Genomic DNA, 22,743 nt, shown 5'->3' with positions numbered 1-22,743 from the left:
GCAATTGGAGGGCACTCTGTAAGGAGTAGATCCCTTCTTTAGTAATGCTTTAGACACTTTTAAAAGATAAGCAAAATTCAGCTTGTTAGACTGAATTTAAAACAGTAGTAAATAACTGATTAAAAAACAACAGACCATCAGTCTGTCATAAGAGAGACACTAAAAGTTCAAGATCAAAGTCTGTCCTCAATTTTAGCAAATTGGCCTTAAAAACTTAAGATTCCTAAACTTTTTCATAGAGGATTATGGTGATTCACCACCATTCTATAATTTACAGGCTATAAAATGTTAAACTCTTAACTAAATGAATAGAATAAGCTAAATAAGCTTAACAGACCTTTGCGTTTAGTGTATACAAATTAAAATGGAGGGTAATGAAGCATATTTGAAAAAAACCACTGGGAGAAATGTAGAGCAAAGCAAAACCAGAAAGAAACAGATAACACATGTTAAAACATTTTTGGAACCGATAATGCTAGTCTGAATAAATACACACATACAAAGAGGCTACATCATTTTCTCTCCACATCCTCTAAGTAGTGCTGCCAAATACGGAAGGATCGGAGCCATTTCTGGGGAAGTGCTGAATCAGGAGCATGAGTCAGAAAGTAAACCCTTAGCACCGAAAAAGTACTAAAAAAAAGCGCTAGGAGCTTATACACAGACGTACATTCAGTTCCTGAGGCTGAAACCTTCTCTAATCATCAAAGCACCATGCGCTCTTCCCTTCCCAAAGTTATCCCCTCATACTATGTGTATTTGGAAGAAAGTTTTCCTCTCATGGACTCAGATTTTACCTGTATCTAAATGTTGAGATATGCTACAGAGTTGGTACTATATATGCCCAAAAAAAGGCTCTGAAAACTAATGTCAGGACATTTTCCAACTTAAATGACAAGAAATCTAAAGTAAAAGTAAAAGTAAACAAAATAAAATAAAAGGCCTAAATTAAATTAAAAATTATTTAGAGGTGTGTTAAAAGTTTGTTTGACAGTAATTTAGGAAGACAAAGATGCTCTTTCAACAAAAGCCTTTAAGATCTAATCATCCCTCTGAAATCATCTAGACATCGCTCTTTTTTGAACTAGGCAGCAGGAATGGACCATAACCAGAGCTACTTTCAGGCTCATGAGTGTATTTTTGGCACAAGACATTCAGCAAATCCATACCACCTACAATCAACACAATATAGGTCACACTACTATTGTAAGTCATCCTCGGACAACAAAGAATTAATCGTCCTCCTTCCTCCCCTGCTCCATGGCAAGAGCTTCTCAACGTTGTACTGGGACTCTGTTACCATCATTAATAAATATTAAAATCCCACCGTTTATCCAAATAACTTCATATAATTTTCTTATTCAACATTCATTTTCAACTGCAACAATAACAGCGGCAGCCATGATTTCCCACTTGAACTGCAGTTCTGAGCTCTCCTCCATGAGCTGAATTGGTCAATGATCTTAGCTCTTTTTCAGACAGAGCTTAGAACAAAGTAATAAATAAAGTGAAGCAATGCAAGTTGGGTCTAGAATCCTTACCTGTCAAGATAAACTCTATCTGGATCTCATATTTTACTCACTCATTATCCATTTCCTATTAAAAGCATATTTCTCTTTAATCTCTGCAACCTCCACAAAATTTACCCCAGAAAACAAAGCCCCGAAATAGTTTAGCTTTAATGACTCATAGCCAGCCTTGGTCTCAGTGTAAAATTATGAAAAAAAATTGTCCTTTTGAACTTTGCAGTAAGCCTAATGATAATACCTCTACGAAATGGTAAAGACTTTCATGCAGTGTTCTGGTCAAATCCATGTGCAATGATTTCAATGATCAAAATTCTTGCCTGCGGTGAGTGACACTACCATCCCTACCATCCTTGTTTGGCATTTATATTACATATTCACACAATGTTCCACAATAGCTACCACATCTTGTTCTTTGCTATGATGATGAGTAGTGATGCATTTTAATTCATACTCCTGATTTTCACTGTTTTCCACCCACATTAATTTGCATTTGGCTACATTGATCAGCATAGTCTGAATTGACACAAAGCTTCATCTCTGAAGACTTCAGAAATTTAGAGCTATGTTCTCTTTCATCTCTACCACATTCCAATATGCTAGATGAGTCCAAAACGTTTCAGTTAAGTAGTTAATTCAATAAATATTAGTGGCTTTACTAGCTGAAATTGGGTAGTTCTCAAACTGCTCTTCTTAATAAGAAATCACGTGGGTGTCTACCACAAATGCAAATTTACTGTTTTACAAACACAGGACATTTGAACACTGCTGAGTCTAGGCAAGGGCCCCAGAGTCAGCATTTTAATAAGCTTCCCATGGGATTCCAGTGCAGAGAGTGCCAGGACTTTACCTTGAAAATCTCTGAAAATTACTTAGTTGATGTCTAAACTATGAAGTTCCTTGTCACTGGACTACGCCACGTCTTAACTAAAACTGCTTTCCCCAGTTACAATCCCCCATGCTTACATTTAACAGCTTGATTTTCTATAAGGTTTGCTGACCTCTTTGATCGTATCAGCCACAGGCAAGACTGTGATTAACATAGTGTCTAGCCTCGCCACCTCACCTCACCCTCGGTCATTTACCCATACCACCCTCCTGCACAGCAAATGAGAATCTTCATCCTAGGATGCTAAGGATTGTATTAATTATTCTATACAACATAGCAGTGAAAATAATAAACTAACACGTGAAAATATTCTTTCTATGTATTTTTGAGGCTTCAAGGTTGACAAAGGCAGAATGTGGAAAATTGTACAGTAACTCCAATCATAAGTTTGAAGAGACCTATTCCATTATCAATGAAGCAAACTTCTCCAATAAAATGAAGCAGGCACCTAGGAAGGCTTAACTAACATTCCTGACTGCTAAGTGGTGACTAACCCATACTCCTGACTGCTAAGTTGGGTGACTAACCATCCCAGTTTGCTCAGAGCTCCTGGTTTAGCACTGAAAGACTCATGCCCCAGAAAACCTTTCAGTTTCAGGCCAACGGAAATAGTTGGTCATCCTACTTCATGCCTCAATAAACAGGCATTAATTTTTTAAAGTGCTTGGGAAAATGTCTACAACGACCTATCCAAAGAAAACGATAAACTAGAATTTTATTTAGGAATTGTTCATAAAAAATTGCCTTATATTAAAAAAGAATCTATGGTTCTCAAAAATTTGAGTTTTATTTTGACTCAACAAATTATTGAAAAGGTATCTCTAAAAGAGAAAAAAAATCACAGTTAAGAAATAATAAATATTAAACAAATATATAATCATAGAAGTTAATTAAAGGAGGGTAGCTTGAGATTTCCAGTATATAGAGATCCACAGGTCATGGACTTTTACTTGATAAGGTAAGTCTTCTGAAACACCAGCAATTACTTCAAAAGGTAACAGCAATCTGGGCCGGAATAGGGAAACCAGAGAAGTAAGTAAGACATCCTTGATTTAGGTCCTGACTGCAACAAATCCGAGGAGCTCACAGGCTAATGATTCAGGACCTGCAATAAGGAAGGATGAATAAAACTTCCAGTGGTCAGGAGAGAGCTGGCTCACCTGCAGTAACACCAGAGGTCTGCTGATTCACTATCTCCTGAAGGATCATTAAAGTGTAATGATTAATTACGACTAACAAAGCTAATCACTGTAGAATCATTCACAGAGGAAAATTGTAGGCACATCTCAATTATTCACAAGTTGAGCTTCTGCTCGGTGATTTAGTCATTATAAAATTTCCAACTGTTTTTTCACTAGTAAGAAGAGTCAGTGGCTCATTCGAGCTGTTTTATTTATTTTTCTCCATTTGTCTTTTTGTTTCTCTGGGTGTCTCAGCTTCTTCTAAGTAGCCTGCAGAACTCCAGTGGGAAGGATCCTGAAGCACTTTTTCCCATTCTCGTTTAATTGTAAGTAACTGCTTTGGAACCAAGGGCCTTTTTCATTACTTTCAACAGTCACAGAGTTGCCTGAGTCAGACAATTTCGTGTAGGACCCAATTATCTCTGGTCTGGTCTATTGTAACAGCTGATAACTGGTCTGTCTCTGTTCTCAGACCTACTCAATCCACCCTCCACCTGCAGCCAGAGGGATCTTTGAATCATGCAAATACGATCATTGCATTCTCCTGCTTGTAGAATTAGGTTCAAACCACACCTCAGGGATCGTCTCATCTCCAGCCAATTCCCCTCTGCCTGTCCTCTGCTCTGACCATATGAAATGATTTGACTCCTCTGACAAAATGAATTGTCATTTGCTGTTCCTTGGGCCAGAATGCCCAGCTCTCCTTACCCTCTGTATGACCTTCTCCTTCACCTTCCTGTCTCACTTCATGCTGTGTCCTCTAAGGGTGGCCCTTCTCAGACTCCTTAAGAACAAATCCATCTGGGACCAGTACTCTAGGCCTACACTACAGTGTGACATACATCTGCTTGAGCACATATTGCTAACTTTCAATTTTGCTCAACTTCTTTCTTCCTTTGGACTGTGGGAAAGTCACATCTTTGTACTATCATCTTTGTACTCCTTAATGAATCTAAAAAAAAAAATGGTACTGATGAACCCAATGACAAGGCAAGAATAAAGATGCAGATGTAGAGAACAGACTTGAGGACATGGGGTGGGGGGGTAAAGGGGAAGCTGGGCCGAATTGAGACAGTAGCCTTAACATATATACACTACCAAATTTAAAATATAGCTAGTGGGAAGCTGCTGCATAACACAGGGAGATAAACTTGATGACTGGTGATGATTTAGAGGGGTGGGATAGGGAGGGTAGGAAGGAGTGGCAGGAGGGAGGGGATATGGGGAGACATGTACAAATACAGCTGATTCACTTTGTTGTACAGCAAAAACTGGCACAACAGTGTAAAGCAATTATACTCCAATAAAGAGCTTAAAAAAAAAAAAGATGTGGCACATATAAAAAAATGTGCTAATTATTCAAGCAATTTACGCATACAATAAATTGTAAGCAAAATGAGCAATAGTGACTGAGAATTCATGAAATAAAATTCATAGCCGATAGACACCATAATTTCAACCTCGCTAGTCATCACAAAGAATAAAATGGTGTTGAGTAGGCAAACATAAAACCAATTATAATATCCATTGTTGGCAAGGGTATGAGGAAATGGGCACCTTCATATCCAGTTGTAAGTTGGTACCAACTTTCTGTATAGCGACCCTGAAATAGATATTCAAAACCAGCAGATGTATATGTCCCTTTAACTAGGAATTCCATCTCTAGGAATTTATATAAAATAGTAAAGTTGGTGGTAAATAAGTTAAAACTATGGACTATAAGAGTTTTTATCTCATGAAAAGGAAATGCCTAAAAATTCCAGACTAGGAGATAGGTAATGAAAATTAAGATAAATACATATTTGGCATACAATAAAGCCATTAAGATGAATGGTACAGAATTGTAATTTGACATGAAAGATGTTAAAAACATATTACACAATAAAGTAAGTTATAAAAGAGCACATGTAGCATAATAACAATATATCTGAATACAGACATCTGAAATGTTAATGAGAAATACATTAACTGTATAGTAGCTGAAAATAAGAGTAAAGTTTTTATTTTGGATATTTGTATTTTTAAAATTTTTTCTATAATGAGCATGTATTTAATAGCCCTTTCATAGTAAAACACAGTATTTTAAATGAGTTATTCAAGGAAAGCACATGAACTAAAGCGCCCAGGAAAGACTGAACAAATATGGCAGTTCTCATCCCATGTAAGAGAAGACAGAAAGGCTATCCTAGGCAGTGAAAATGGCATTATCGCAGATATAGGAGTCAGCAGTGAGCATCAGTGTGTGGACATTACAGTAAGCAGGGCAGCCTAATTTTCTCAGGAAGGAACACATGCATTTTGATTGGCAGTCATTAGGGATTTCTGAGCACAGGTATATCATGATAGTAGTGTTATAAACAAATTCACCAGGCAAACATTCAATAGTGTACAATCTGCATGTAAGTAGATACTAAATCCATTTCTGAGACTACTGTGATTTAGAAGTACTATTATGTGGACTTAAAGAGGGAGAGTTGAGTTAAGAGACATCACTAAGAGAGAGCAGAAGCCAGGTACCTGCTCCCTTGGAGATTTTACAACTGCTGAACCTCTACCTGAAATCCCCTTCAAAACAAAGGGATTTGCTTTACTCAAGATACTGTGTTTGGGCTTCAATGCCACCTTCTCATTGCAGGCTACCCTCACTTCCAAACCCTCTTGCTTTGTTTTACTTTTTTTCCCCATAGCACTTATTTTCTAGCATTCTAAATGAGGCACTTCATTTTGTTGTCTGATTTCCACATAAGATTATAAATACCCACAAGAACAGGAATTGTGTTTTGTTAACTGTGTCCCCAGGGTCTAGAATACTGTTTAGTCTGTAATGGGTGCTCAACAGATATTGTGGAATGAACCATTTAATTGGATATAAAAAAGAAAGAAAAGGGGAGGAGGTCTTGGGCAAAATAGTCATGATTAATAGGGACAAATTTTCCAGATGAGGATGTAATTTGAGGGTAAGATGATTACTTGGTATTTAGACAAGTTGACTCTGAATTAAAATAGTGACATCAAGTGGCAAAATGTCCTGGAAATTGATGGTATATGTAAGGCCATAGCAGGTGAGAGATTTCATTGCTGGAGATAAAAGAAATAATGGACTTGTGCATACTTTGTGGATTCATTTTTAAAACTCGGGTATCTAGATTCAAAAGGAAAGAAGGCAGGGGCAGAGATCCAGGAAAAATTTATAGGAGGAAGCAGCCATGCAAAGGATAAGGAACAACTGGAAAAATAAAAATTAGAAGAAACAGGAAAAGAGGGAGAGGGAGAGTGTGGTGTCTTTGAATCCCAGAAAGAATCTTGGGTATAAAGGAATAAATAATGGGATTACATTTTTCATGAAGAAAGTCCTGGACATGTTTGAGAGCAAAGAGAGTCAAAGGGATTTTAGGTATTAGGTATGGTAATTATTGGTGCTTGAGTCAAAGGTAATAAACATAATGATAAAGGAGATGGTTTTGGAGAAGAATAAGGACATTTTCCTCACAGACACCAGCAAAGAAAAAGAGGAAACAACCATGAGAAAAGGATAAAGAGAGTAAAAAAAAAAAAAGTACACAAATTGAAGTGTCACTTTCTTTTTGACAGACTAGGTGGAGAGACAGCATGCCAAGGAAGGGATAGGATAGCTGGGACTGGGGGCATGGAGAGAAAAGGTCTGAAATAGATCCCATGGGGAGAGAGACTAGGAGTGCAGAAAAGACAATTAAGAAGACTGCCAAATAGCAGCAGAGAGCAGATTGAAGTTTGAAAGCATCGAGTTCTAATGAGCCAAATCTGCAATGCTGTTTGCCTCTAGCAGTGATCTCCCTCCTGGGAGAAGCAGCAAAGAGAGCAAGAGTTAGAGGTCACCTATGTTTAGAAATTTGCTATGTGAGCCAAGAAGCAAAGGTTATTCATGAAGAGGTAATTGTTGTGTTCCTTGCTGGATGTGAAAGTCCAACTCATGTGAAGCAAAGAAGGCCACAGTCCCTGAACCTGATCATTGAGGAGTATTTCCAAGGAAGTGGGGAAAGTAATTATTGTGAATCCTGAGCTGGAAGCTGAAACTTTCAAGGCAACGAGAAAGCTTCTAATTTTTCATCCCCCGTCTCACCACCACCACCACTCCCGCTGAGACTACAGGAAGGGTAGAAGCAAAAACTAGATGAGATCCGAAGAGTCTCATCAGAGGACTACAGCGAAGTGAGCAATTATGTGCCTGTCTTGGGGGCTGGAGACGGTGGGAGGAGTACTGCTGATACGAAAAAGTGGTAGCTGTCTAAAGTTTGACACATTCCCTAGGCACTGGGGTCACTTGTTTTTAAATAAATGACATGCAACCTACTAGGAGCAAATGTGAGTTTTATTTGTTATATAGAGTTTGAGATGACTAAATTAGTACTCTATCACACAAACGCAGGCTTTGCTTTTGAGTTGAATTCCGACACTGGCTGTCGATGTGATACAATCATTTGTAGTGTAGAGGTGCCCCTCTCACCTCTCTGACTTCTCCTCACCCCACTCGCCACGTTGTTCACTCTGCTCTAACCACCATCACCTTCTTTTAGTTCCTGGAATCAGTCAGGCTGGGGTCCAACTCAGGACCCTTGTACCAGCTGTTTCTCAGCCTCTGCTGTGGTCTCCCTCCAGACAGACCCAGGAGGTCCTTCTTGACAAGCAGGTCTCCGCTTAGGTGTTACCTTCTCAGAAAGACCTTTCCTAACCACCAACCTAAGCCTGGGATGTACTCTTTATTCCATAACCTTGTTTTGGTTTTTGTTCCTGACATATTATCATGTGATAACACCTTGCTTATTTATTTTTTGTTCTGTTTTGCAGTCTTCCTCTTCCAATTAAAATATAACTTCCATAAGGAAAGGGATTCTGCCTGTCTTGGTCACCACTATATTGCCAGTGTTTCAAATATTTCTGAGCACACAGCATACGTTCAGTTACTTGTCTAGTGAATGAATGAATAATAAAAAAACTTGGTGCTTTAATGTTAAATATGATGGAAGGTTACACTGAGTAAACATTTAGTCACATGCTTGTGTAACAAAAAATATTAGAGCTAAAATGGTATTATTAATGTCGCAAAACATCACAAAAGATTGTACTTGTCTTATTCCAAGCAATAAATATTATGAGAAAGTATTGCGAATGGGAGGATAAAGGAGGAAACATCTTGAAAAATGAAACTAAATAAATCTCAGTTTAATTTTAAGTGATCATATGGACATAAGAATGTTTATGTTATTTTTACCAGACTCGAGGAGTTCTGGAAATATAGACAGATTTCGCAGAGTTTGAACAGTGTGTGATTTAATTAGCCAGGGCATATATACAAACAAAATGTCAGATAAATTTTCCGCAAAATAAATTCTATAAATTATGTGTAATGTTTTTGCTGTTATTCTTGCTATATTAGATTTAGAAAACAGGCTTAGTTAGGAGGTTAAGAGGAGGCAGGCTTTAATCTCTTCTCCATAAAAGGCAATCTCTAAATAAGAAATTCAGTCTCCAGTCAAGTTTTCACATTTCCTGTGGAAAGTACTCTCTGCCAGTTCATTATTTAAAAACAAAACAGAAACAAAAATAAAGGGAGAGGGCAGAAAATGTTACAATGAAATCTACAGTCCTAATGAATAATCTAATGCTACAAAACTCCAAATGACTTTAAGCAGAATATCATTTACTCACCATGATCCTCTGAAATCTGATGAAGACACAGCAGTTAAGTCATGAATATATAGGTATAGTTTAAAAACAACCTGATTCAATATTCCCTTAAGATGCCTATGTAGAAGTCAAATATCAAAAAAAAAAAAAAAATGAATAAGGAAGCCTCAGACAAATCCAAATTGAGAGACATTCTACAAAATACCTGGCCTGTACTCTTCAAGTACATCAAGGTCAAGAACACAGAGGAAGGTTGAGGAACTATTCCATCTTGAGACTGAGAAGACAAACAAATGAGGGTATAATCCTGATGTTGAATAGAAAAAAAAGGGCTATGATGGGAATTACTAGAACAACTGATAAAATGTGAAGGTAGACTATGAGCTAAGTAATAGCATTGTATCATTGTTTAATATCCCGATTTTTTTTCTTAAATGCACTGTGATTTTGTAGAAAAATTTTCTCACTCAATAAATATACACTAACCAGAGATAAGTAGGAAAAAAAATGGATGGACAGATAGGTAGGTAGGTAGATAGATAGAGAGAGATGACAGATAGATGATAGATAGATAGATAGATAGATAGATAGATAGATAGATGATAGAACTAGTGAAAGATTTCTAAGACTATCAAGTGAGACAGACACTTCACTCGTGGCAGTGATTAGAATAATAAGAAGAAATTAATAAACTATAACCAGCTGTGTCAAAGATAGAACCTTATGCTATAAAAATAAATCAATAGAAACATCTGCTGTTTAAGCTCTAACAATATATTATTACTTCAATAAATGAGATGAATAAAAACTAAAATTTAATGTAAAGATTTCTTGAACTAGAAGCTTTTATAAATTGGTTTCATTATCAATATATGATATTTTTGAAATATACTATGACATAATTTCAATTTTAAGTTAAAAAACTGGAGAATTTAAACCATGAAATTGTCCACAGAAATCAAATCCCTGATTGATGAATTAAGTCTTTATTCACTGTCCTCAAAAACCTTAAATTTTAAAGTGAAGCACTAATGATAATAAAATAACAGTAATACAACAAGTAGCTTCAAGGTGGTTCTTATATCATTCTCCTTTCAGAGAGATGGAAAAGAAGTTTACGGAGGTTAAGTATCTTCCCCAAATTTCAAATACGTGTTATGTAACAGATGTATAAGATTACAATGGCTTGCCTCCTCCTGCTCCTGGGACAAAGCTTTATATCAAGGTAGGAGATTCATTATGTAATGTCTCCTACCTTGATATGAGGCTTGAATGTATCTGTTCTACTGCCAGTGTTACTTTCAGTGCTATAGTTTATACATAATAACTAGCACTTTAAGACTATAAGGATGATATTGTAGAAAAAAATTGAAAGCGAAAATATTTCTTGCTTTCTCACTTCTTGTAGAAACGGTAAAACTCAAGATAGACAGATATAATTATGTAGATATTCCATTATTAGTCTCAAGGATCCAGCAGGTTCCAAACCAACTGGTAACGCTTAGGCCCCAAATAATATACTCCACTTATTGTTAGAATAAATAAATGTTCCTTTGCCAACCTTATTCTCCTTAGAGAGTAGCAAATTGTGAGTATTCGCGGCATACCAACGTTATACTGCATCTTAAGGAATAACATACAGCACATAGCTATATCAAAGAAGAAAAGGAAGGAAATTTCTTTTCAAAAAATTTTTGGTCAAGGTTCAGCTGGGGAATTCTATTGACCCAATTTGAAATTAAAATGCTGCTGTAGCGCGCGTGTGTGCGCACACGCACACATACACACATATATACATACACACACACACACATAGAGGGAATTTTCCACTGAGGTTGCACATAACAGCATATCAAAGCTGTATCAATGACACCCAAATCACCATCCCTAAGGCAAGAATATGCATGCTGAGTTCAGGCTGCTCACTAATTACCCTGAATTTAGTTTAACCTTATATCTTTTAAAAAATACATGGTTATAGGAATCCAAGTCTGCAATTAAACTAGAACATCATCATAATTTCTAGGAGTCATCTCAGTTTCTTTTTCTTTTTCTATTTTTTGCAGTATTTCTGAGTTAACATTACAAATGCAATCATCACAACAGTAAATCTTCATTTTCAAAGCAGTATCAACTTAATGTTAAAAAGAAATAGACAAGTCATTACTTTCCTTATTGCGAGCTGAGACATTTTAGCCTAATCCATGATAGGTATTGTGCATATAATACAATGTTATTATGGAATAAAGAAACTTGATGGCATATCTATGTTTTTACTCACCAGTTGTTTCCACAATGCCTTCTAGGATGACGACAATCTCGAACTGTTCACTTTGCATGCTTCGCTGGGATAAGTCATAAAAGGGGCTTTTGGCATCGATCACGTGGCAAATCGTGAGGGGGGAAACAAGAAAAAGTTGATCTGCCCCTGTACTAAAACCTACATCCAGTTCAAGTTGATCAAGGGGAAGGAACTCACCCTCAGGTGTCTGCCGAGACTAGACAAGCACACAGAAAAAGAGAAGAAATCACCACTTGCACTGAAATTTGCAAGGCAGCCCAACAGTAATTTACATCATTGCCAACATTCTGCACTATCAATCATCTGCAACAAAATCCAAACAAATCATTATGCAGCTATGTTCGAGCAAATGGGCCAAAATCCCACATAGCTCATGTGGAACATACATGCATTATTTATAATATACAACTTACTATAATTACCATTCCCTAACTCATGAGCTTTGGAGAAATGCCTGGTCCAACAATGGCTGTTAACACAAACTGTGGAACTAACTGTACATGTGCTACTGCTTGACATAAATCACTAAATGATAACACGTTGCGTGCCAGATGTTTTTTCCTCCCAAAGCAAATAAGGAGGCAATTCTTATGGAGTTTGTTAAAGCTAAAAAAGGTTGATCTTAATTTTAAAACAGATTTATTACATTATTACCAAGCAAACATAATAATTTATTTTTCCAGGACCTTTGAAAAGTAACAAATAGATATAAACTAGGATAGAAGAGTGAAGATGTTATATTAAATAACGTTATGTACACAACAGCTCACATAATAAAAATAAAGGCAGATGCTGTTAGCTAGTGGCTTTTGAACTCCTAGTAATAAACTACATTAAAGTTGTTTATTTCTCTATTTATTTTATGAATGGTAAAAATAGTAAAAATTTGTGCTCAGCTGAATTTCTTTAAATCAAAATGCAGTTTAAAAAATCTGTATTAGACAAATTTGTAGTTTACTAAAACTTTCACAAAGCAGTGGCATTCAGTATCAGTATAAATCACTTAAAGCTTAATTCAACACACTGCATGCTAAGAAAATTAAACATGATTACTAAAAATTAGCAAACCATGAAAATAAACTTATCTTTCTTTCCTATTCATTTTTCATATCTGTTACTTATAAGGATGATGATAACCAAGTATTTAAGTTTATATGATGATGGTTGTAAAATAAAAGCTGGGTTAAGCAGTTGCATACAGAAAAATTGGGATGGAGGGAGGCTTGCTGCTGGTCAAAGGGGGTTTGGAAGAATTTAATATATTTTAAGAGACTCTCTGCAAAACTAATTTAATAAGCAAAATAGACTCTGTAACTCTGGTCTGCCCAATGAATCTGTAGATTGAAGACAAAATCCTCACTCTCAGTGTCCCAAGAAAGACACTGGCTTTGTAAATGAGCCTGAAAACACTGAAAAATATGGTTTAGTAAGCTGTCCTCCACAGCAAAAGAGAACCAAGAGTTTCAAGTTGGTGGAACTAGCCAATTAGAGAGGCTACTTTGTAATTAGTGATATTCAGGAGTTCTCTTTGTATAGAAAAAAAATCCAATGAAAATATTGAGACTATCTTCTCTGCTTTCTGTGTAGTTGATTAAAAATTTAAAAAGAAGAAGAAAATGATTACTGACAAAAAAAACCCATGGAAAAACCTGATGGTGCAAAAATAAAAATAGCGGCTCTAACAACCAATGTTGGATAAAGCTAGTCATTTCTAAGCCAGTAGAATTCACTTATCCTTCTATATATATTCTCAAATTGGTAAAATACGGATGAGACCAGCCTCTTTCCAAAAGCACAGTTGTATAACATGTATTGATTAGTGTAACAAAATAAAAGCCAAACACAAATCAAAAATAAATAAAAACAAAAATCCTGGGTCATTGTTCTCTCATCTACTAAGAAACAGGTGCTATATAAACACAAGGTGGTATTCTGACATTTAAAATTAATGATCAGAATTTGGGTCATTTTACCAACTATTCTAAGCTCTGCTTTTTTCTGCCTGAAATAAAAATATTCACAAACATAATGTTTAAACTCAATTTCCCATGTATTTTAAAATAATTTCCCCCAAGGAAGATATATTTTTCTAATTTTTATATACATACACCAAGGCTAAAATTCATCTCCCTTATTTATATATTTGTTATTTATACTTGTGCCTCATTCTTAGAGTAAGCCATGCTTCTATAGTCTCTGCTCATTCAACAATCCATGAGAAGAAGTGGCCTAGAAGCAGACAGGCTATTAGGAAAATGCCAACCTAGAATAAGAAATATTTTATTTTTAGCAAAGCAGTTAATTCATATGTAGGTAATTGAGACTTAAATATGTATGAATCTGTTCCATTCAGACTCCATGTTATCTTCTCATTTTAAAAATGTGTTCCATATAGTCAAAATTATGCCTGTACCCCTCCCCAAATGCTTCATATCCTATCCAAGTCTTGGCAGAAGCAAAGCTGACAACTGCACCTATTTTGTGATACTACAGGGAAAGTAATACTTCATTTCTTTGAAAGATGTTTTCCACACTTACATCTTTTTCAGATAAGTGAAATTCCCTACATAGTCACTGAAAATTATTTTCCAGTGGATATATTTAACCTTTCTTTAAATGACTCTGAGGTACTACATATATCCACAATTTTATCTTTCAAGTCTTCTTCCTTTTCATTAGGCCAACAGATATTTCAGCTATCAATATGCTTACCTCCCTGATTTTTGTTTGCTTCTCTGACTCTGTAATAGACTGGGAAGGCTATTAATCACTGTAAATTAAACAGAAAGCTTTTCTACTTAGAGGAGTGAAGGGTGTTTGACAGGTGCCTGGAGCACTGAAATTGTCTGAAGTCTGAGCTCTGGCCAGAGCAAGGTTATCTTATCAATACTCAGCCAAATACGAAGTTCCAGAAACCGACATATGCCTACCAAATACATTGCAGAAGCATGCACATTATACTGTAGGCTTACAAGGAATTCTAATCTAGGCTTTTCTAATTCTGGTGCAATTCCAGAGATTTTCTGGAGCAAGACGGGAAAAAAGCCTATGTTAGTTTTAAGTCTCTCGACTTGTATAAGTGGAGCTAGAGAAATTTTATTCAGGGAACTGTAATACATACATGAAAGACACAAAGGAAAAAGAGAAGTTATGGATGTGCCTTTATAAAATTAAACTGTGATCTGTACCTTAAGTATGTAATAAATCAATAGCAATGATATTTCATCCATTTCAAGTTCTCTTATTTAGATACAAATTACCATATTTCACCCAGAAGTTTTGATAAAATGCAGAAAAAAAATTAGGTTAAAATCAATTTAACCTTTATTTATTATGTCATCTTAAGAATTATGATAAAAGAAGAAATCTTTCATTAGTAGAGCAGTCTACCCCGGTCTACATTATCTCCTCTGGTTCCATAAACCTCCTAATTCCAAAAGGGAACACAGAACCACGATCATTTTCTAGATTAAAAATATATAAATAGATATGGTTGAGATAGACAATAATTCAAAACAACTGCTTTAGGTTAAGGTTGATGCAGCAAATTATTAAAATTTCTAAGGTTGACTTTACTTGATGAAATAATAATTTAGAATCTTGAAACTACTGAATAAGTGGGGAAAAGGCTATGGGAAAATAGTTCATGGAAAATTGGTAATTCCAAAAAATTTAGAACATAATTTGAAAACAGTAGGACTTAAGAATAACATACAACTTTCATTATCAGTTGTATGAAATAATTTGGGAAAGGAAATAAAGACTTTTCTGCCATTTTAAAACCTTTCTGGTTTGTTGCATTCTAATGAATTCGGAGAGTTAAGACAAAAATCAAGGAACCCTAAGACATACAGTTTGTTTAAATTTATTGTCCAAAAACATTATAAGTAGAACACCATGGATTTTTTGAAATGATTGTGTGCAATTTAGATTTTGGCAATAATTTCTAAAAATATTGCTATTGAAATGTATTATTTCTATTACATACACTTCAATTATATGCCACATGGATATACGTCTAGAACGTAAGGTTTGTACCTCATTTTATAGTCACACATACTAATTTCAAAGAAGCAGCTAATGTCAAATGACTTTGAACTCCCTTAGAGCCCCAAAAAGGCCTTCAGGATAATTAATTACAAATTCTGACTACAGGTAGAAAAAGAATCAAAAGTCACAGATGCCTGGAAAGGATTATTATCGTCATGTACTTTACAGACAAATACCTTTCTTATTATAGGTAAAAGACTGCAGGGTACGTATCCAAAGACACACACACACACACACACACACACACCCCGCTTTGGGATACACATTTAGAACTGCCCTTGGCATAAGCAGATCCACATTTGTCCATCCTCCTTCTGGGAGATTTGTGATCGGCTGCCCACATTCATTCAGTAGGGACACACTTTACCAGTACAATCAATCTCTTTGCTGCCTTTCTCCCATCTCTCTAACCCATAACTGTGTTCTAATTATAACTATTGTACTCTTTCCTAGCTCAGAGGGAAGCTAGGGGAATTTTGAAAAAAAACAAAACAAAACAAACAAAAAAACACATTTAATCACTAACATCTGACTCATGAGATGCACCTCTATCACATTTTAAGGCTTGATCCACCCCCACCACCTTCTTTACTGGAAAAGGCAATGAGGGCCAGTGGTCCAGAAAGGAAAAGAAAGAAAAGTAGGTGAAAATGGAGAGGGCAGCTCTTCTTGCCTACCACCTCCCCACCATTTTATCTGTAATTTCACTTCCCCTCTTTAAATGTGCAATGTGTGTGTCTGTGTGTATGTTGAATATATGCTGAAGTCAGAAAGAAAATTACATGCAATGAGATCAGAGTACTATCTGGAATCTAAAATTAGGAAATGAGCCAAAAGTGGGTACCAGGATAAAGACCAACAGTGCCTTGTGACTCAAAGCAGTTCTGGCAATGGTTTTGGGACTCAGACCAAGATTAAAGTCAGGTAGAGGAGAGTCTGGACCTAGAATTTCATCTGGACCATCTTCAATTATGTTGTACATTTCTTTTGACTCCTTAAGTTTGAAATTCCATCAATATTCACATTGAAAAAATATGACCAACATCAAGCCTAAAATAAAGGTTTTTAATGCTAAGCCAATTAGCCCATAAAAATTATGTTCATTTTCATGAAAAGAAAGTAACTTATAGAATGGAATCTTACTTATCTTGTAATAAATTTTGTGAGCCCTTTATAACATTCAAATGAAAGAACAGCTTTATAATTCCTTGAGGACTTTTGATAGAATTTATAATAATTGTGGACAGACTTTGTAACCCTACTGGCACACTCCCCTCCTACTCACCAAACACCCTCATGTCCGTGCTTTTCCCTGTTTCTCTTCATCATTTGTTCTTACCTACTGCTGCTTATTTGTGGGTCTTTATGTCCTTATTTCTGTTCACACTGTATTCCCCTGAGCACAAGCCACCCTGTACTTTTTAGGAACCATATTAAAAATAAAAAACAAAACAAAACAACATATCACTATTTTAAAAAGAATAATAATTATAGTCTTTAAAAAGAACTCAAGTTCTATACCTATTACAGAATTATTGTGCTTGTATCAGAAAGCAAACCTAGACTATATAGGAACTGTACTTTTTAAAAAAAAAAGACATAATAAACCCACCTAAAAACTCACTAACCATTATAAGATCTAGCCCCCAGAGTTCTGGGGTACTCAGACTCTGAATTTTTTTACTAACCACTTATATGATGTTCAGAAGAAGAATTTTTTAATAGATATTCATTTGTGAATTAACTTTTTTAAAGTAGATAACTAATGATCTCAAGATTAAAACTAAAGTGCAAACTGTCCAAGACCAACTGGGGAAAAGAGTCAGTCATACAAAATAGGGTCATAGTCAAAACCACAATTGTATTTAAGCACAAGGTATGGAATGAAGACAAGCTAATAAATATATGAAAAAATCAGGAATTGTGTAGTCTAGGAATCACTGTGGTTAAAATATTAACAAAATATTAAGACATATGAAGAGAATGAAGAGCTTATTAGTTTTGCAGATGCAATTTTGTTTTTGTTGCATCTGTATTGGATCACACTCACATGAGGGAACCAGATAGTATCCAATTTTAAGTCTCCATATAAACGGAGAATAGAAGAGTATAAAAATAATGTACGTGATATATTAGAAGATAGCTGGACACCTTTACCTTTCATTAAGTGAAAGTTAAGGGTTGCATAGCTGACATCCTAGGAAAGAAAGATGATGACTATTTGCCATGAATAAAAATATGAAGATATAAAATTATGCTTTCATGAGAAAAATTTATCTTTACCTCAATTTCAAAATATGGATCTAATAATAGTTGATTTTATTTTTACTTTATGTAAATAAGGTTTCACTGAGTGCCTATATATATACACACACACATATGTATACATGTAAATATGATAGCTTCTGGATAATAAGAGTGCAAATCCTTGAATAATGTATCAAAAAGTTTAAATCTCTCCCTAGTAAGATGGAAGTCTAGGGCAGTCAATCATTAGTATTAGTTTTGTAGGAAGGAGTGAGATTTTCAAATCCTTTAAGCCTAACACTAAATTACAGGGTCCAATGTATCAACCATTATTCTCAATTCCCTAATCTAGGCATTTTTATTAAAATTTTAAACTAGATGTTATATTAACATGACCATACTATTCGTTAGTTCCTATATTTTAGGTTAAAAAAAAACTAAAATAAATTGAAAATTCAAATAAAAAATCAATATGGGGATGAAAAGAGGAAAAGAAAATGAACATTCATCTTAAAAGAGCTTTCTATGCTATATTTATAATAACATTATAAATTTTAAAAAATAACTTCCAATTATATTCTTAAATTTTTATTTACTCTGCTTTCTTTTTTTCTAAGTAGAAAAAGGACTGATTGCTCCAGGCATAAAGTTGGAAGATCTATATTTAAATACTGAAATAAACTTTAGTATTTGCAGCTTGGAAAACAGGGATAGAGTTGAAATAAAATTTGCTTTCATATAAGTTAACAACAATTAAAAATTAGAGAAGTTATAAAAGAAAAACTTCCATCAAGACAGAGAATTAAAAAAAAAACATGCACGGAAAACTTCATAGTAACAAGGACTAGAAAGTCATATGTATGTTCTCACTGTCTTTGCAAGAATAGAAGTGCTTTACAATCATCAAATAGAATTATTATATTAATACTGACAAATAAGCTTTTATTCAGCAAATAAGAAAACAGCAATAGAAAAAATATAAATGAAATCAAATTAGGTAATAGGAAGAACTCATATAGACTATAATTGCTATTATTAAATATTATGTTTTTGTTGCCTTAAAAGTATGTATTTCTCTGTATTAAAGATACATAAATTTTACATTTAAAATGTCGAACGTGTTAAGAGAAGGCATTGAATATGTGCAATAACATTTAATAAGGATGTATAAGACTAATATCAAAATATTATTGCTTTAAGATTTTGGTATAGCTTCTTTTTAAAAATACAATTGGCTGTTTTGGGTCAGTTCCTCACAGTCCCTAAGTGAAAATGAGGGTCACTTATTGAAGGCAAATCTTCCCTCTAATTTTACTGAATGTTATTAGTTTCCTAATAAAACATGGCTCCTTTTTAATGAAGTCTAAGGAAATGATGAGAGCTATGAGAATTGATTTTAATCACTATGACTACAGGACAAATCAACTTCAAGCAAACTACACTAACTGGTTAGATGAAGAGCTGTCACTGATCAACCCTCTCCTTTCACGAAAACAGCAGGACAGAATTTCACCATAGTTTTGTTTAAATATAAATTGACTCCACATGCCAATTATTTTTACTTTCAGCACTGACATCTTCCCAACAAATCGAAAGTAAAGAATTTTTATAAGAATATTATACATACATATTGTTTTAATTAGATGTTTTTATCACCTTGTGTTGATATAGCACCTTGCTCCAAATTTGCCAACACTAGAAATCTTTCTTTAATAAGGATACTCCTTATGGTATATGTGGTACTTGGCCTCATGCATAAAATCACTATCTGAATCACTGTCCACACTGGGTGCTTCAGATTCACTATAACTTTGTAAAAAGCAAAAACCAAAACCAAAACCTGCTATGTAGATTAATTCTAATTATTTCTGACTTTGTTAAAATTTGATAAAGTCTAAAAACATAAATATGTTTCCTCAAAAAGATATTTGTTTTAATAAATGTATTTATATGTTTGAAAAACTAGAGAACAGTAATAACTGACCTTTAAAGTCTAATTTTAAGTTTCCGATACACCAATCAAGGTGATAAACTACTCTTCAGTAAGAATCTCAAAGTGACATATGAACATGGATTCTATTACAGAGACCTTTGCACTATATTTACAAAGTGTTGCTGGTAGGCCTAACCTAAAAAGAGAGTTTATATATCTCGTTCTATTCATAGAAATAGGCACATACAACAAACACCACTGCAACAAACATGTCTACAACATGTTTTCTCTGATCCAAACAACTCATTGGTAGTTCAAAGAGTGGTCCATAGCACGATAAACTAAGTTAAATTAAAAAAAAAAAAATACATGCAGCTCATTGGAATTAACTGTAAAGAATATGATCTACTCAAATTATTTACTCACAATTACCTTCATTAACATATACATCAAAACCAGGTTGAAAATTTTCCAGTAAGCTTTACACAGTTAGTTTATTTACTGTCTGTAGCATAGTAAATATGTATGTGATGTGGAGTGACAGGACAACTGAGCTCCCTTCATTTCAACACTACACTGAGCAAGATGGTCAAGAGTAGTTAGCGTAAGACCTTTTACAAATGAATAATGAAAATGACACAAAAGCCAAACCTCTGTAAAGCACACGGGACCACTTTTAACTACCATATAAACTGAGGTTGCGTAAAACAATATGTACTTGGAGAGTAGAACTGAAATCTCAAAGGCAAAATCTCAACTTAAATATTTCAGATTTTCATTTTATAAATGCTAAGTTCTGAATTGGGCTATGGTTTTCTATGCAATCTCAGACAAAATTTTAAGACTGTATGAGGTCATCTTTTTCATTTTATGAACATCCGCCTTACCTAAGGCAAATGCCTCAAAAAGATGGATTTTAAATAACACAGAGAGAACTGGGCTTGTATTCCTCATTCCCAGACTCTAATTGGATTAGTGATTAGAGTGGGCTTGTCTTCTTGTTTGTAGTGGTGCCCTCTAACGACTAGATGGACCTTGCTTTAATAATCACTCCATGAGCAATTTCTTTTAGCATTTACACTGCTGTTGGTAGGAAACAATCTTCTTTAATGGATGCTGAAAAGCTTCAAGTGAAATCTATAATTGACAAAGGCTTCATAGAAACAGGTAATTAAGAATAAAATTAATGAGACTCTGCAGGAAAAGCACTCACACTTTCACAGAATACATCTCTAGGAAAATATTTAGTAAAATAAAAATGGAAAACAACCAGGTGTTATTTCTTTCACTTTATAAACTGCTTCTCTGGTCTGGGTATGTGTTAAAAAGGTGACCACAGATGGAGTTAAGAGTAAATGCTGTTGGGTCTGAAGCAATAATTCACCAGCTAATACGATTAGGGGAAAAAAATGAACATAAATAAATAAGTAAGTAAATAAGTAAATAAATAAATAAATGTTAGCCAGCCCTAGGTGAAAACTGAGGCAAGTTCAGTACCTTCTCCTTCAAACTAAAAGCTGTTCAGTTTTAATACTTCCAGTTTACTAGAGTAGTGTATTGATAACAAATCAGAAGCTCTCTAAAGAGCAAAGCAGCAAGGGTAGGAAGGAGAACAAGGCACTCGTGTACCTCGGGGGTCCAGGAGCCAACACTACTTGGTAAGTGTTCCTAGTTCAGAAAGTGATACAAGTACATCCGATGGATATAAATAAGAATAAAATAAAACAAATAAGTGCACGAGAAGTGGGTGGCGAAAGAACACTGTCAATTGTACTCTCTTTGCCCAATCCTCCACCCCCTCCAGGCTCTCAAAAGAAGGAAGTTTACCTCTAGCTTTAGGTAAGACTAGGAGCCTCAGGGTGGCTATCAGGTGAGGGCTGGCGGTCGCCTGGTGGGAAGGAGGCGGGTAGCACTTACTTTGAGCAGCTTACAGCGGATCTGAGCGGAGACCATGTGGCTGTTGCGCAGGTTGCCCACTCGGAACATGAGCGTGAGTTTCCCGTCCCTCATAGAGATCACCGCGTGCTCGCTAAACATCAGGGTCTCCGCGCGCTTCTTGGGCTGGGACATCTTGATGAACATGCAGCCGATGAGGAAGGCGTCCACGATGGAGCCGAGAATGGACTGGAAGAGGAAGAGGATGATGCCCTCGGGGCACTTGTCGGTGATGTAGCGGTAGCCATAGCCGATGGTGGCCTCGGTCTCAATGAAGAAGAGGAAGGCCGAAGGGAAGTTATAGACATTGGCCACGCAGGGCGTGTAGTTGCCGACGTGGGCTTTGTTCAGGTCGCCCCGAGTGTAGGCGATCACCCACCACATGGACGCCATGAAGAGCCAGGCCACCGTGTAAGTGAGGATGAAGATAAAGAGGTTCCAGCGCCACTTGAGGTCCACCAGGGTGGTGAAGAGGTCCGAGAGGTAGCGGCTCGTCTCACTGCCCAGGTTGCCGTGCTGGACATTGCACCGGCCGTTCTTGTCCACAAACCGCTGTCGCTTCTTCTTGGGCACAAGCTGCTGCTGCGGGCCCTGGCCCGGCCCCTGAGGCTGCAAGCCCGAGCCGCTGGACGAGGTGGTCACTACCTGGTAATCGTCCCCAAATTTCCTTCGGAGTGCAGACATAATACGGAGGGGCAAGCCAGATTCAAACGCGAAGCGAAGGCGCAGGAGCCGAGCGCTGCAAACCAGCACCAATAAGGAGGTGGGGGCGAGAGAGAAAGGGGGGAAAAGCCGGTGCGCCTGGGGTGGGGGGCGCACCCGGCAGGTAGCTGCGGTCTCTGCCCCCCGCCGACGCCTCTCCTCCCCTGGGACGGAGGCTTCCTCTCCACGCTGAGTCTTAAAACAGAAAAAGTGTTCTCCCACGCTCAAGGCAGGAGGGCTGCAAAGACCAGGAACCCAAGCGCAAATTTGCCTCCAAGCTTTTCGAGGCTCCTCTTTTCTTCCCCCACCACCGG

General features: G+C 36.1%; 1 protein-coding gene across 1 annotated transcript in view; it reads right to left on the bottom strand.

The window, feature by feature from the left end:
• Positions 1-22,411, bottom strand: part of KCNJ3 (potassium inwardly rectifying channel subfamily J member 3) — a 141,755-nt gene extending 119,344 nt beyond the window's left edge. Inside the window, exons 1-2 of the mRNA XM_057746173.1 lie at positions 21,710-22,411; positions 11,542-11,758 (exon numbers count right to left, since the gene is read on the bottom strand). Of these exons, the coding sequence (XP_057602156.1) occupies positions 11,542-11,758; positions 21,710-22,411 (919 nt within the window). The remainder of the gene's footprint in view (positions 1-11,541; positions 11,759-21,709) is intronic.
• Between the last annotated feature and the right edge of the window lie 332 nt (positions 22,412-22,743).

This window comes from Hippopotamus amphibius, chromosome 8 (assembly GCF_030028045.1).
Source record: "Hippopotamus amphibius kiboko isolate mHipAmp2 chromosome 8, mHipAmp2.hap2, whole genome shotgun sequence".
NCBI lineage: Eukaryota > Metazoa > Chordata > Mammalia > Artiodactyla > Hippopotamidae > Hippopotamus > Hippopotamus amphibius.
The sequence above is the reverse complement of the archived record's forward strand: the minus strand, read 5'-3'. Positions and strand labels throughout refer to the sequence as shown.